The sequence below is a fragment of the Raphanus sativus genome, unplaced genomic scaffold (genome assembly GCF_000801105.2).
Source record: "Raphanus sativus cultivar WK10039 unplaced genomic scaffold, ASM80110v3 Scaffold2618, whole genome shotgun sequence".
NCBI classification, from domain to species: Eukaryota; Viridiplantae; Streptophyta; class Magnoliopsida; order Brassicales; family Brassicaceae; genus Raphanus; species Raphanus sativus.
Genome location: NW_026617926.1, coordinates 2,176 through 14,668, shown reverse-complemented (window position 1 = coordinate 14,668; position 12,493 = coordinate 2,176). Strand labels below are relative to the sequence as shown.

The window sequence follows — 12,493 nt, the reverse complement described above, 5'->3', positions numbered from 1 at the left end:
AAATAATAGTTGCCTTGTAGGAAAACTCTACTAGATGTAGATACTTCCCCAGTTCCTTCCCGATATAAAACGCAAGCTCTGAGCATATCATCCAATGTCTAATGTCCTCCCTGACTGTCCATCTGTCTGTGGATGATAGAATGTCCTCATGTAAATATTTGTCCCCAAGTGCCTTTTGAAAGAATCTCCCAAAATGTCGATGTCAATTTTGCATCATGATCTGGTACAAATTTTGACGAGAACTCCATGCAACCTCACAATCTCTTGTGATGTAAATCTGAGCCAACCCAACTGATCAAAATCCATTTGTTTCCGTAATCGCTATGAAAGGAGTAGACTTGGTGAGTCTATCCACAATCACCCAAACAGCGTTCTTTCCACCAGTGGTTATCGGTAGTCCAGAAACAAAATCCATAGTCACCATGTTCCATTTTCCACTATGGTAATGGCAGATCCTGCAATAACCCGCTAAACACCAGATTCTCAATCTTAACATTAGACATGTCTGACACTGCGATACAAATGTAGCAAACATTGTTTTTCATACCATGCCAATAAAAATATAACTTCTGATCTCTATAACTCTTAGATGTCGGCCGCGCTGAAATCGTAGTGGTATTTTCCAAATCTTGAGCAACTCCTGCTTCCGGAGCCACATAACCCAAAATCCATTTTTTTGTCCCTACAAAAGAAAAACTTACCAAGCTAGCAATAATTGATGCTCTCCAGCTTAACCAACCCATCTGTAAATGCTCTGCATGCTCCTCTCTGCTCAAAGAATAAATTACGATGTCGTCGATGAAGGCAATCGCACACTTATCCATGTGCTGATGAAAGACATCGCTCATAATATTTTTGAATGCTACCGGTGCATTTCGAAACCTAATCAGCATCACCACGAGCTCATAATGTCCATAAACATGTACAAATCCCGTCTTATGTACAAGCTCTCAATGGTGAAGTACTCGACCTGATGAAAACCTTATCGAGAGTTCATTCAGCTGCTTTTTAAAATCCCCCAATTTCCAAAATGTTTCAAAAAACTTCTAAAACCGATTAAAATTCAGTCCCACAAATCGCCATCCCGGGTCGGAGCCGGGAACGGAACCTCGCTCTGATACCAAATTATAATACCCCGTTTTTCTAAAATAATAAAATAAAATAATAATCTCATAAAAGTCTCCATTTATTAATTCTCAAAAGTCAAACTCAATACCATAATCCAATAATAGGATAAATAAAATAAATCCCGGAAAATATCGATAGAAGCATAAAACCGAAGTCTGAAAATAAGAATAAAAAACTCCCAAAAGCACCAACCCGAAAGCAATCACTCCTGCTCGGCTATCTCACCTGAAAGGGGGAAAAAGAGGGTGAGTAACAGGGGAGTCACTCAGTGAGGTATGGGATGCTAATCCACAAACCACTGACTTAAGTAAAAAGAACTCCCGCTATGGAAGTTTAGCTCTAACATGAACAAGTAAGACGCCTAAAGCATCACACACAACACACTGCGCTGATAGTGCATAGATATACCACACACCCCGCATCTTCGCATATGGATATACATACGTGGCGTCGCTAGTACAGTCTGTCTCTGTACCCCCGCCCTCGATCGCTGCGTCAGATGCAAACGTCTCTGCACCACGCACCACACAAATTGCGTCGCTAGCCCAGACGTCTCTGAGCCCCCGCCCCTCCACAGTGGCGTCGCTAGTCCAGGCATCCCTGAACCCCCGCCCTCGCACATAGTCCCTACTATAACTATGTATATACATATATATATATATATATATATATATATATATATAATATATATATTCTCATATCTCATCATCACACAATCCAATCAATGGTTGAATCCTCTAGACCCCTAATTCCGGTTTGCAATAAATAAACTAACTACCAAGCAAGGACTCAAGCAGACACATTTCATGTTTCGAAGTCTAAACCTATCATAGAAGGAATTCTACACTGGTACGGAATTTATGGAGTAGACCCTCACCTTTGCCACGGGTTCTGAAGAAACCTGAGAAAACACAGAATGGACCTTGACAACTCTAAAACAGCAACTCTGAAACTCTCTGAAAAAAATGAATATGATAATTCTGGTAGGACTGAACCCTAGAGAAACCAGATGGATATCTCAAGATCTGACCGTTAACTTTTCAATCCGTCCGGTCATAATGTAGTCCTATATGTCCTCTGTCCAGAGACATCGAGTTCACTCCAATCGGACACCATTTGATTAACCAAAATAGCTTCACCTCCCGGCTGGTCGCAAACGAAGACTGCAGTAATACTTCTCACGAAAACAAACCAACTTTCAGAAAATAACTCGAAATGACAATCCGCTTCTTGGAGATGATAGATAAAAACGATAACTACTTACTGACAAATTTCCAGATTGAGAGCTTCCGTTTTAGGTCGGCCGTTTGGCCTTTACGCTGAGACTGGTCGGAACTGTATCTGCATCACTAAAGCTTCAGCTTTCCTTAGCCTAGAAGCAACGTCAATAACTTTCCAACCGTGCCTTGGTTTTATGATCGGGAAGATGATCTGGAAAGCTGACAACGAGATCTTTCTATTGATAACTCGCTCGTTTGCTGGTTCCTTCTATATCAACGGGAAAACACCGATGAAGTTAACTATCGGCGGATCCGATCTACAACGAGTAGCCCCAAAGAAATGACCATAACTATTAGATGAAAAATCCAAATGGTGATCCGCTTTCTGATAAACATAGATCTATGAGTGTAGAACATAACCTCAAAAGTTGGATTCGAAATTCTCTGTTTTGATTGATCGTTCTTCTGCTCTTCCAAAACGTGTCTGATGAGCTTTAATCTCTCTTTTCAAATGGTGTGATGGCTCTTTCATGGTGGCTGATGGTGGCTGGCACAGACTCTAATGGTGATGAGAGATGGAATACGTGATGATGGAGAACACAGAACATGGCATGTCTGCGTTGAGCAATGGCGGCTCACGATTTTAGGTTTTAGGAGAAAGACACATGTGATTATATATAAGCACACCCGGTTTTATTAAACCACAAAGATGATGAGTTGGGTTTATTTGGTCTGGACCAATAATTAATCAAACCAAATAAATCAAATAATGATTTTAAGAAACTGGGTCGTTACAGAAGACCTCATAGCTAAGGGGATCAGCTCCTCTTGCTCAAATCAATGAGGCCCAACCTGATATGGATGGACTCCATTGACTTCTGCCTCGCAGCCTTGGTGAACACATCAGCCAACTGATCTTCACTTCTAGTGTAACATGGTAAGATCACTCCAAGCACAATCATCTGTCTGACCTTGTGGCAATCAACTTCTATGTGCTTGGTCCTCTCATGGAACACTGAGTTGGATGCAATGTGAATAGCTGCTTGGTTATCACAGTGCATAGTCATTGGTGTAGCTTGATCGATCTCTAAGTGCTTCAGAATTCCCTTGATCCACACAAGCTCATGGTTAGCTTCAGCATGGCTCTATACTCGGCTTCAGCACTAGAACATGAGACCACCTTCTGCTTCTTACTTTTCCAAGTAACCAAGTTCCCACCAATGAAAGTGCAATAGCCAGTGGTTGATCTTCTATCAGCTCTATCTCCTGCCCAATCAGCATCACAATAGCCCACCACTTCTGTACTCTTGTTGCAACCCATCCATACACCAAGACCTTGAGTCCCATTCAGGTACATCAGCAATCTCTCTACCATTCTCCAATGGTGTTCCTTTGGAGCTTGCATATGCTGGCTTACCTGATTCACAGCAAAACAAATGTCAGGCCGAGTGATGGTTAGATAGATTAACTTACCAACAAGCTTTCTATAAAGCTTTGGATCATGGAAGAGCTTGCTATCTTCAATCTCCCCCTCACGTGGAACCTTGTACCCATCCTCCATAGGCATTTTAGCCACTTTGCCTCCATATGCACCTGCATCTTTCAAAAGATCAAGTGTATATTTCCTTTGAGAGATAAACAATCCTTCCTTGGCTCTGCACAACTCAATACCAAGGAAGTATTTCATCTCTCCTAAATCTTTGATATCAAAGACAGACTTGAGATACTCCTTAGTTTCCTTGATACCTGTTTTATCAGAACCAGTGATGATAATATCATCAACATACACAAGGATTACAATGATACCTGAGGGGGTGACCAATGTAAAGAGAGTATGATCAAGTTCTGACTTCCTGAACCCTCTACCATTCAAGGTTGTGCTCAGCTTGTGGTACCAAGCTCTAGGAGATTGCTTGAGACCATAGATTGCTTTCTTCAGTCTCAAAACATTTCCCTTCTTCACTAGATGCTCAAGACCAGGTGGTGGCAACATATACACTTCATCTTCAAGTTCTCCTTGTAGAAAAGCATTCTTTACATCCATTTGCCATAGATCCCACTCTAGATTCACTGCCAATGAAAGAACCACTCGGATTGTATGGAGTTTAGCCACTGGAGCAAATGTATCAATGTAATCTTCTCCATAGGTTTGAGTAAATCCTCTTGCCACCAATCTTGTCTTGCGCCTGTCTATCTTTCCATTTGGAAGATACTTGATAGTGAAGATCCATTTACTTGATACAGCTCTCTTCCCTTTAGGTAAGGAACTCTCATATCATGTGTCATTCTTGATCATGGCATCAGCCTCGGCATTGACTGAGTCTCTCCATTCTTGTATCAGCATAGCTTCCTCAAAGCTTCTTGGTACATAGCTCTCATCCAAGCTTACTTGAAATGCACAATGTTCTTCCGGGAAGTGAGCAAAAGAACACACAGCTTGGGAAGGATGCTCCACAGCCTGGGCATTGTAGTACACTCTCGTGTTTACCCAGTTGGAAGCATCCCTCTTAACTCGTGTGCTCCTTCTCAAGATTTGTTCTGGTTCCTGCTCTTGCAATGGTACTTGATCTCCATGCTGAGGTGAACTCTCTTGTGCATCTCCACTTTCTTCAAGCTGACTCTCTTCAGCTCCACCATGCTGATCACTTGGTTCCACACTTTGATCATGAGAACCACCTTGATCATGAGAACCAGAGCTTTCCTCTCCACTTGAGCTATCTCTGGTCTCACTTGCTGAACTCTCTCTGGTTTGATTCCCCCCACATGATCAAGGTGGGGACTATGTTGACTCGGACCAGGCACTCCTTGCTCTCTTGATGCTGATCCCATATTCTGATCCTGGGTCATATTGATTCCAAGACCCTCCAAGATGGTTCTCAATGTAGAAGCTCTATCCGAGGTAAGATCCTTCAAATCTTCCTGATTCTGCTCCTCATAGTAACCTCTTTCTTCTATGAACTTGACTATCTTGATACTAACACTCTTCTTGTGTCAGAATCATAACACTTGTACCCCTTTTGACTTGAGGAATACCCAATAAACATAGCCTTCACACTCCTAGCTTCAAGTTTGTTTATCATCTCTCCAGGCACCATCACATAACAAAGGCAACCAAACACTCTCATATGCTCCAAAGAAGGCTTGTACTTGTTCAATACCTCAAAAGGAGCTTTCCCTTGCAGCACCAAAGTAGGGGTTCGGTTGATCAAGTAACAAGCTGTAGTCACAGCATCACTCCAGAACCTCTTAGGAACTCTAGACTGAAGCATCATTGTTCTTGCTACCTCCATGAGATGTCTATTCTTCCTTTCAGCCACTCCATTTTGCTGTGGAGTGTATGGACAACTCGTTTGATGCAAGATCCCATTGTGCTAGATGTTGCTTGAATGCATTGCTAGTGTACTCTCCTCCATTATCAGACCTGAAAATCTTTATCTTGGCATGATATTGGTTAGTTACATAAGCTTAAAATTTTTAAATGCATCAAGAACCCTATCTTTGGTTGGAATAAGTGTTAGCCAGGTGTATTTGGATTTTTCATCAATGAAAGTGACATAATACCTATAGTTATCTCTAGACAAGCAAGGAGAGGTCCAAACATCAGAGTGAATAAGATCAAAGCAGTTCTCATAAACAGTAGAAGAGTTTGAAAACACAGTTTTACAATGCTTGCCCAAAATACAAGCTTCACAATCATTATTCTCAAAAGAAACACCTGGCAACATCAGTTTAAAAGCCTTATTATGAGGGTGTCCTAGTCTAGAATGCCACAATGCATTTTTACTCAAACTAGAAGTGGGAAAAGAGGTAAACGAGTAGCTAAAGTTGGAAACAGGAGCAAGATCTTCAAGTAAATACAAATCACCCTTGGTCACTCCTTTTCCAATCAACTTGCTGCTTTTAATATCCTGAAACTTCACATCATCAGGGCTAAAGATCACATTGCATTGTAAATCAGTAGCACATCTCTTGACAGATAATAAATTTGAAGTGAAATCAGGCATATAAAGAGCTTTAGACTCTTTATCAAACAGCTTGAGACTTCCTATTCCTTTAATAGGAATCCTATCACCATTTGCTATCATCACATGACCACTATATGGGAGAATGTCCTTGATCAACTTAGTATCACTAATCATATGATGGGATGCACCAGAATCAACTATCAAGGGCTTAGCAGCATGAGAACTAGCAATAAGGGCAAGGATACTAGATGGTTTCAATGCATGATCAGTCTTAGCAATACTAGCAAACCTAGGATGATTATGCATTTCTTTTACACTCGGATGCATCCTATCAATGCTCATGATCTCCATAGGAGATTCTATCAACCTAGCACCAAAAGAGTACTCAAGAGTGTTACCAAAGTTACCATGATCCTTGAAAAGCTTTATGAGAGCATCAAGGTCAGATTTCTTGAGGTACTCTTGCTCATGGTTGTTACGGATGGTAGGAGTGCCCGAGTAAGCCACTAGAGACTTGCCATTACCACTGTCTCGCCCCTTCATCATCTCATGGTTCTTGCTAGTACTTGCTGCACTTGGTCCACCACTTGAACCATCAGACATGTTTGCCCTTTCTCTTGCCTCGCGATCCTTCAAGAACTTGGCTGGCTTCATGTGTGGATGGAGAATCCAACACTGACTCTTCTTATGTCCTTGCTTCTTGCAGTGATCACAGGTTCCATTGAACTTCCTCTCCTCATACTTTCCATGCGCAGCTTTGTTTGCTTGAGCAGCTTCTCCTAGCTCTCCTTGTGTGGCTTGATTTGCCAATGATAGCTCATTCTTCTTGCTGAACAGCCCTATGGAACCTTGTTCCTTTTGAATCCGAGCACACACTTCTTCAAGATCCGGGAGGTTATCTTCTCTTAACAACTTCATTACCAAGCCATTGTAGACCGGGTTCAATGTAAGTAGCAAGCTAAAGACTTTGTCTTGCTCCCTTCTCTTGTTTAGCTCATCAGCATCAGTTGTGCTCGGCCTCAGCATCTCTAGTTCAGACCATAGTGATCTAAAACTTCCCAAGTGCTTAGTGAACTCCATGTCTTCTTGAATCAAGTGATTGATGGCATGCTTCACCTCAAACACTCGGCTAAGGTTTGATGTATTGCCATACACCTTCTTGAGAGTGTCCCACAACTCCTTAGCTGTCTCACAATAGCTGTAAGCTTCCAGTATGGGTGGATCGAGTGATGCGTGTAGAACAGACATCACCAGCATGTCTTCTTGCTCCCATTTCTCCATGGCTTCATCTGGAGCTTCTTCTCCATCTTCTCCTTGTGTAATAAGCTTTGTGATGTGATCATGGACCAACAACTTGATAAAGATATAGAAGAGGTGATCAAGGATAAGCAAGATGAAGATGGAGATGCCTTGGTCATTCCAAAAGGTCCCATGACTCGTGCAATGACAAGAAGACTCCATGAAGCTGTTGGAAACATACTTAAGATGTCTTGGAAGCAAGAAGATTGTCTTGGTCGTAGCTTGAGCAATCAAGACACACTTACCACACTTCAAGCTGAACCTTCAAGCTGATCATCATCTAGGCAAGTGGCTTGTGTGTACTCTTTTTCCTTAGTTGGTTTTGTCCCACTGGGTTTTCCAACTAAGGTTTTTAATGAGGCCATGAGTTCACTTTCATATCACCTAGATGATGTATCCTTGGTGCATCTCGGATGCTTTGGACCAACCACATATCTACCTTATGTTATCTTTAATCTATAGTCTTTATTTATTTCTTATGTGTTGCAAACTCTTTAAATTTTAGTCTTTGGTCTTTGTTTGATTACCAAGGGAGCGTGTTCCCTTTAATGATCTCGAGAACTTGAGCCTGTTCAAGTCTTCTCTCTATTTAAACTTGTCGCAAGCTTCTTTCTATGCAATCATCTTTTAATCAAAAACCCTGTTTTTCTCTTAAACTTGTTTACGAGTTCTTGAGTGATCTTGTTGGTGTGTAGTATCCAGCAAACCCTAGGTGTCTAAGTTGGTGTGTCATATCCGATCTAGTCATCTAAAAGTGTCAAGGAGTCTTTCCGCAACTCTTTGAATCAACCATCAGTCCACTACCTTGAAGATCTTGAGTCTTTGCCTCGATCTTGCAAGGATCTATCCATATCATCCAGAGAATACATCCTAGGATCTTATTAAGTGGTATCAGAGCACTCTGGATAGGGAAGTTCTCGATTTCTCTTTTTTTATTTAAACCCTTCGACTTCTTTTGAATCCATCGATTGATCTGTGTTCATCTTTGAGTTATTTCGCTAGATCTAATCGTTTAATTACCTATTGTTGTTGTTTGAATCAAATCCTGATAGATCTAGGAAGTTTCATCATATTTGATCTTGATCTATTTCGATTTCGTGTGATAGAAGTTATCAAGTATTGATCCTTTCAAATCGTGTTACCTTAGATCGCAAGTTTTCCTTTTAATCAAAGTTGTTTCCTTTTAAATTTTCTTGAACAACTTACTTGTTTTGATTGTTTTCTTTGTCTCAGGTACCAATGGGGAACGAGTCAGATGAGGAAGCAGAACTTGTAAGGAAGAGTAGACTTCTAAGGGAAGAGATGACCGAGCAGTTACAACAAACTCTAATCACTACTGTGGCTGAGATGATCAAGACTAGCATCACGGGTCTTCGTGATGAGATAAGACAAGAGCTAAGACAAGCTACTGGTCAGGGCCATAGTAATGAGTCTAGGAGAGAAAGAAGAGGTCAGAGTCCACAAAATCATCCTGAACCAAGGAGAGACCGTAGAGAACATGCTGGATCACAAGAGACTGACAACTACTATGAGCGCAGCCGGTCTGAACATAGTGGTTCTTCTTCTTCTAGAGTGAGTAGAAGGCAGAGGCGTGATCATGAAGTTAGGAGACCTAAGAAAGAAGAGCTTGGAGGAGTTAAGCTCAAAATACCTCCTTTTCATGGCAAGGTTGATCCGGATGCCTACTTGGAGTGGGAGAAGAAGATTGAGATTGTCTTCAATTGTAAGAACTATACCAACACTCAACGAATCCAACTTGCTGCAACTGAGTTCTATGACTATGCTCTGAGCTGGTGGGATCAACTGGTTACCATGAGGCGGCTTAACCAAGAATATCCAGTGGAAACATGGAGTGAGATGAAGTCTCTTATGCGCAAGAGGTTTGTACCGAGCCACTACCACAGGATCTTCACCAGAGACTAAGAAAACTCACTCAAGGAGCTAAGACCGTAGAGGAATACTATCAAGATATGGAGCTGTTGATGTTGAGAGCCAGTATTATCAGAAGATAGAGAAGCTACTATGTCAAGGTTTCTTGGAGGGCTCAACCGAGAAATACAAGATAAGGTAGAGATGCAACACTATGTGGAAATAGAAGAGATGTTGCATAAGGCCATTCTAGTGGAGCAGCAGCTCAAGAGGAAGGGACATTCACGTGGAAGCTATGGGACTACTCGGTTCCAAAGTCCTAAGGAAGATAAGCCTAACTACCAGAAGGAGAGTAAACCTTATCAGAAAGATGATACCAAGCCTAGCAACATTTACAGCAAGGACAAAGGAAAGACAGGAGCCACTGGTTCCAAAACCAGAGATGTCAAGTGCTTTAAGTGTCAAGGGCGTGGGCACTATGCCAATGAGTGTACTAATAAGAAGACGATGATTCTTCTTGACACAGGGGAGTATATGTCTCAAGATGAGAAGATACACACTGATCATGAGCAGACTGAAGAGGAGTTTGAAGAAGAACCGATCAAGGGAAGGTTGCTAGTGACAAGAAGGCTCTTGAATCTTCAAACTAAGACAGATGAGATTGAGCAGCGAGAGAACTTGTTCTACACTAGGTGTTTGGTTCAAGGGAAGGTATGTAGTCTTATCATTGATGGAGGCAGCTGCGTCAACGTGGCTAGCGAAACTATGGTCAAGAAATTGGGTTTGCAAGTTCAGAAGCATCCAAAACCATATAGACTGCAGTGGCTTAATGAGCAGGGCGAGATGAGGGTCTCTGATCAAGTAATGGTACCTATAACCATAGGGAGATATGAGGATGAGATCTTATGTGATGTGATACCTATGGAAGCAAGCCATATTCTTCTCGGACGACCATGGCAATCTGATAGACATGTGATACATGATGGCTTCACCAACAAGCACTCGTTTGAATTCAGAGGAAAGAAGACAGTGCTGGTGCCATTAACCCCTAAAGAAGTGCAAGAGGATCAGCTCCATCTACAAAAAAAGAAAGAGATTGAACTCAAAACTGATCTCAACAAGCAGCATAGCTTCTATGCCAAACAGGGAGATGTCAAACGAATTCTCTACTCTCAAAACTCTATTTTGTTGCTTGTGTTTAAAGAATCTTTGCTAACCACCACTGATCATACACCGGACCATCCGAGTGAACTAGTTTCTCTTTTACAGGAATATGCAGATGTGTTTCCAGAAGATAGTTCCAATGGTTTACCTCCAGTTCGTGGGATTGAGCATCAGATAGACTTTGTACCTGGTTCCACACTACCAAACCGACCTGCATACAGAACTAATCCAGTGGAGACTAAAGAATTGCAAAGACAAGTAGAGGAACTGATGGAGAAGGGTCATATCCGAGAGAGCTTGAGTCCATGTGCAGTACCAGTGCTTCTTGTGCCTAAGAAAGATGGTAGCTGGCGCATGTGTGTTGATTGTAGAGCCATCAACAACATAACAGTGAAGTATCGACACCCTATCCCTAGACTTGATGATATGCTTGATGAATTGCATGGTTCTGCCATATTTTCTAAGATAGATCTTAAGAGTGGATATCATCAAATTAGGATGAAAGAGGGAGATGAGTGGAAAACTGCATTCAAAACTAAGCATGGTTTGTATGAGTGGTTAGTCATGCCTTTTGGATTAACCAATGCTCCTAGTACATTCATGAGATTGATGAATCATGTGCTTAGATCATTCATAGGCATCTTTGTCGTAGTATACTTTGATGATATCCTAGTCTATAGCAAAAGTCTTGATGATCATATAGAACATCTTAGGGCTGTTTTAAATGTTTTGAGGAAAGAGAAGCTTTATGCTAATCTAAAGAAGTGCACCTTTTGCACAGATAACTTGGTTTTTCTAGGTTTTATTGTGAGTGCAGATGGAGTGAAGGTTGATCCCGAGAAGATCAAAGCCATACAAGAGTGGCCAACTCCAACTACAGTGGGAGAAGTGAGGAGTTTTCATGGGCTATCAGGTTTCTATAGGCGCTTTGTGAAGGATTTCAGCACTATAGCAGCTCCCCTGACCGAGATCATCAAGAAGGATGTAGGATTCAAGTGGGGAGAAGCACAAGAAACTTCATTCAAAATCCTTAAAGAGAAGCTTACTCACTCCCCTCTTCTTATGCTTCCTGATTTTTCTAAAACCTTTGAAATAGAATGTGATGCCTCAGGAATTGGAATTGGTGCTGTATTGATGCAGGATAAAAGACCCATAGCATACTTCAGTGAGAAGCTTGGAGGGGCAACTCTCAATTATGCAACGTATGACAAGGAGTTGTATGCTTTGTGAGGGCCTTGCAAACTGGCAACATTATCTATGGCCTAAGGAGTTTGTCATCCACACAGACCATGAGTCTCTCAAGTATCTTAAGGGACAAACAAGCTGAGCAAAAGACATGCGAGATGGGTTGAGTTCATAGAAACCTTTCCTTATGTGATCAAATACAAACAAGGTAAGGACAATATAGTGGCTGATGCACTATCTCGAAGGTATGTTCTCTTAAACACTCTTGATGCTAAGCTACTAGGCTTTGAACAGCTTAAAGAAATGTATGAAACTGATCCTGAGTTTAAAGAGCATACAAGTCTTGTGAAAAGTTTGCTGCTGGTCATTATTTTAGGCAAGATGGATTTCTCTTTTATGATAATCGTTTGTGTGTGCCTAATTGCTCTTTGAGGGATTTGTTTGTTAGGGAAGCCCATGGAGGAAGTCTTATGGGACATTTTGGTATTGCCAAGACGCTTAAAGTTTTGCAGGATCATTTCTTTTGGCCTCGCATGAAGAGAGATGTGGAGAAAATCTGTGAGAGATGTGCAACTTGTAAACAAGCTAAGTCCAAAGTCCAAGCTCACGGTTTGTATACTCCTTTACCCATTCCTTATCATCCTTGGAATGATCTCTATGGAT

General features: G+C 41.5%; 1 protein-coding gene across 1 annotated transcript; it reads left to right on the top strand.

Annotated features, from left to right (window-relative positions):
* The first annotated feature begins 9,634 nt into the window (after positions 1–9,634).
* Positions 9,635–11,875, top strand: LOC130505827 (uncharacterized). Its single transcript, XM_057000446.1, has 4 exons — positions 9,635–9,908; positions 10,008–10,925; positions 11,463–11,558; positions 11,757–11,875. The coding sequence occupies exons 1-4, from the start codon at positions 9,635–9,637 to the stop codon at positions 11,873–11,875; spliced, it is 1,407 nt and encodes a 468-aa protein (XP_056856426.1).
* The last annotated feature ends 618 nt before the right edge of the window (positions 11,876–12,493 follow it).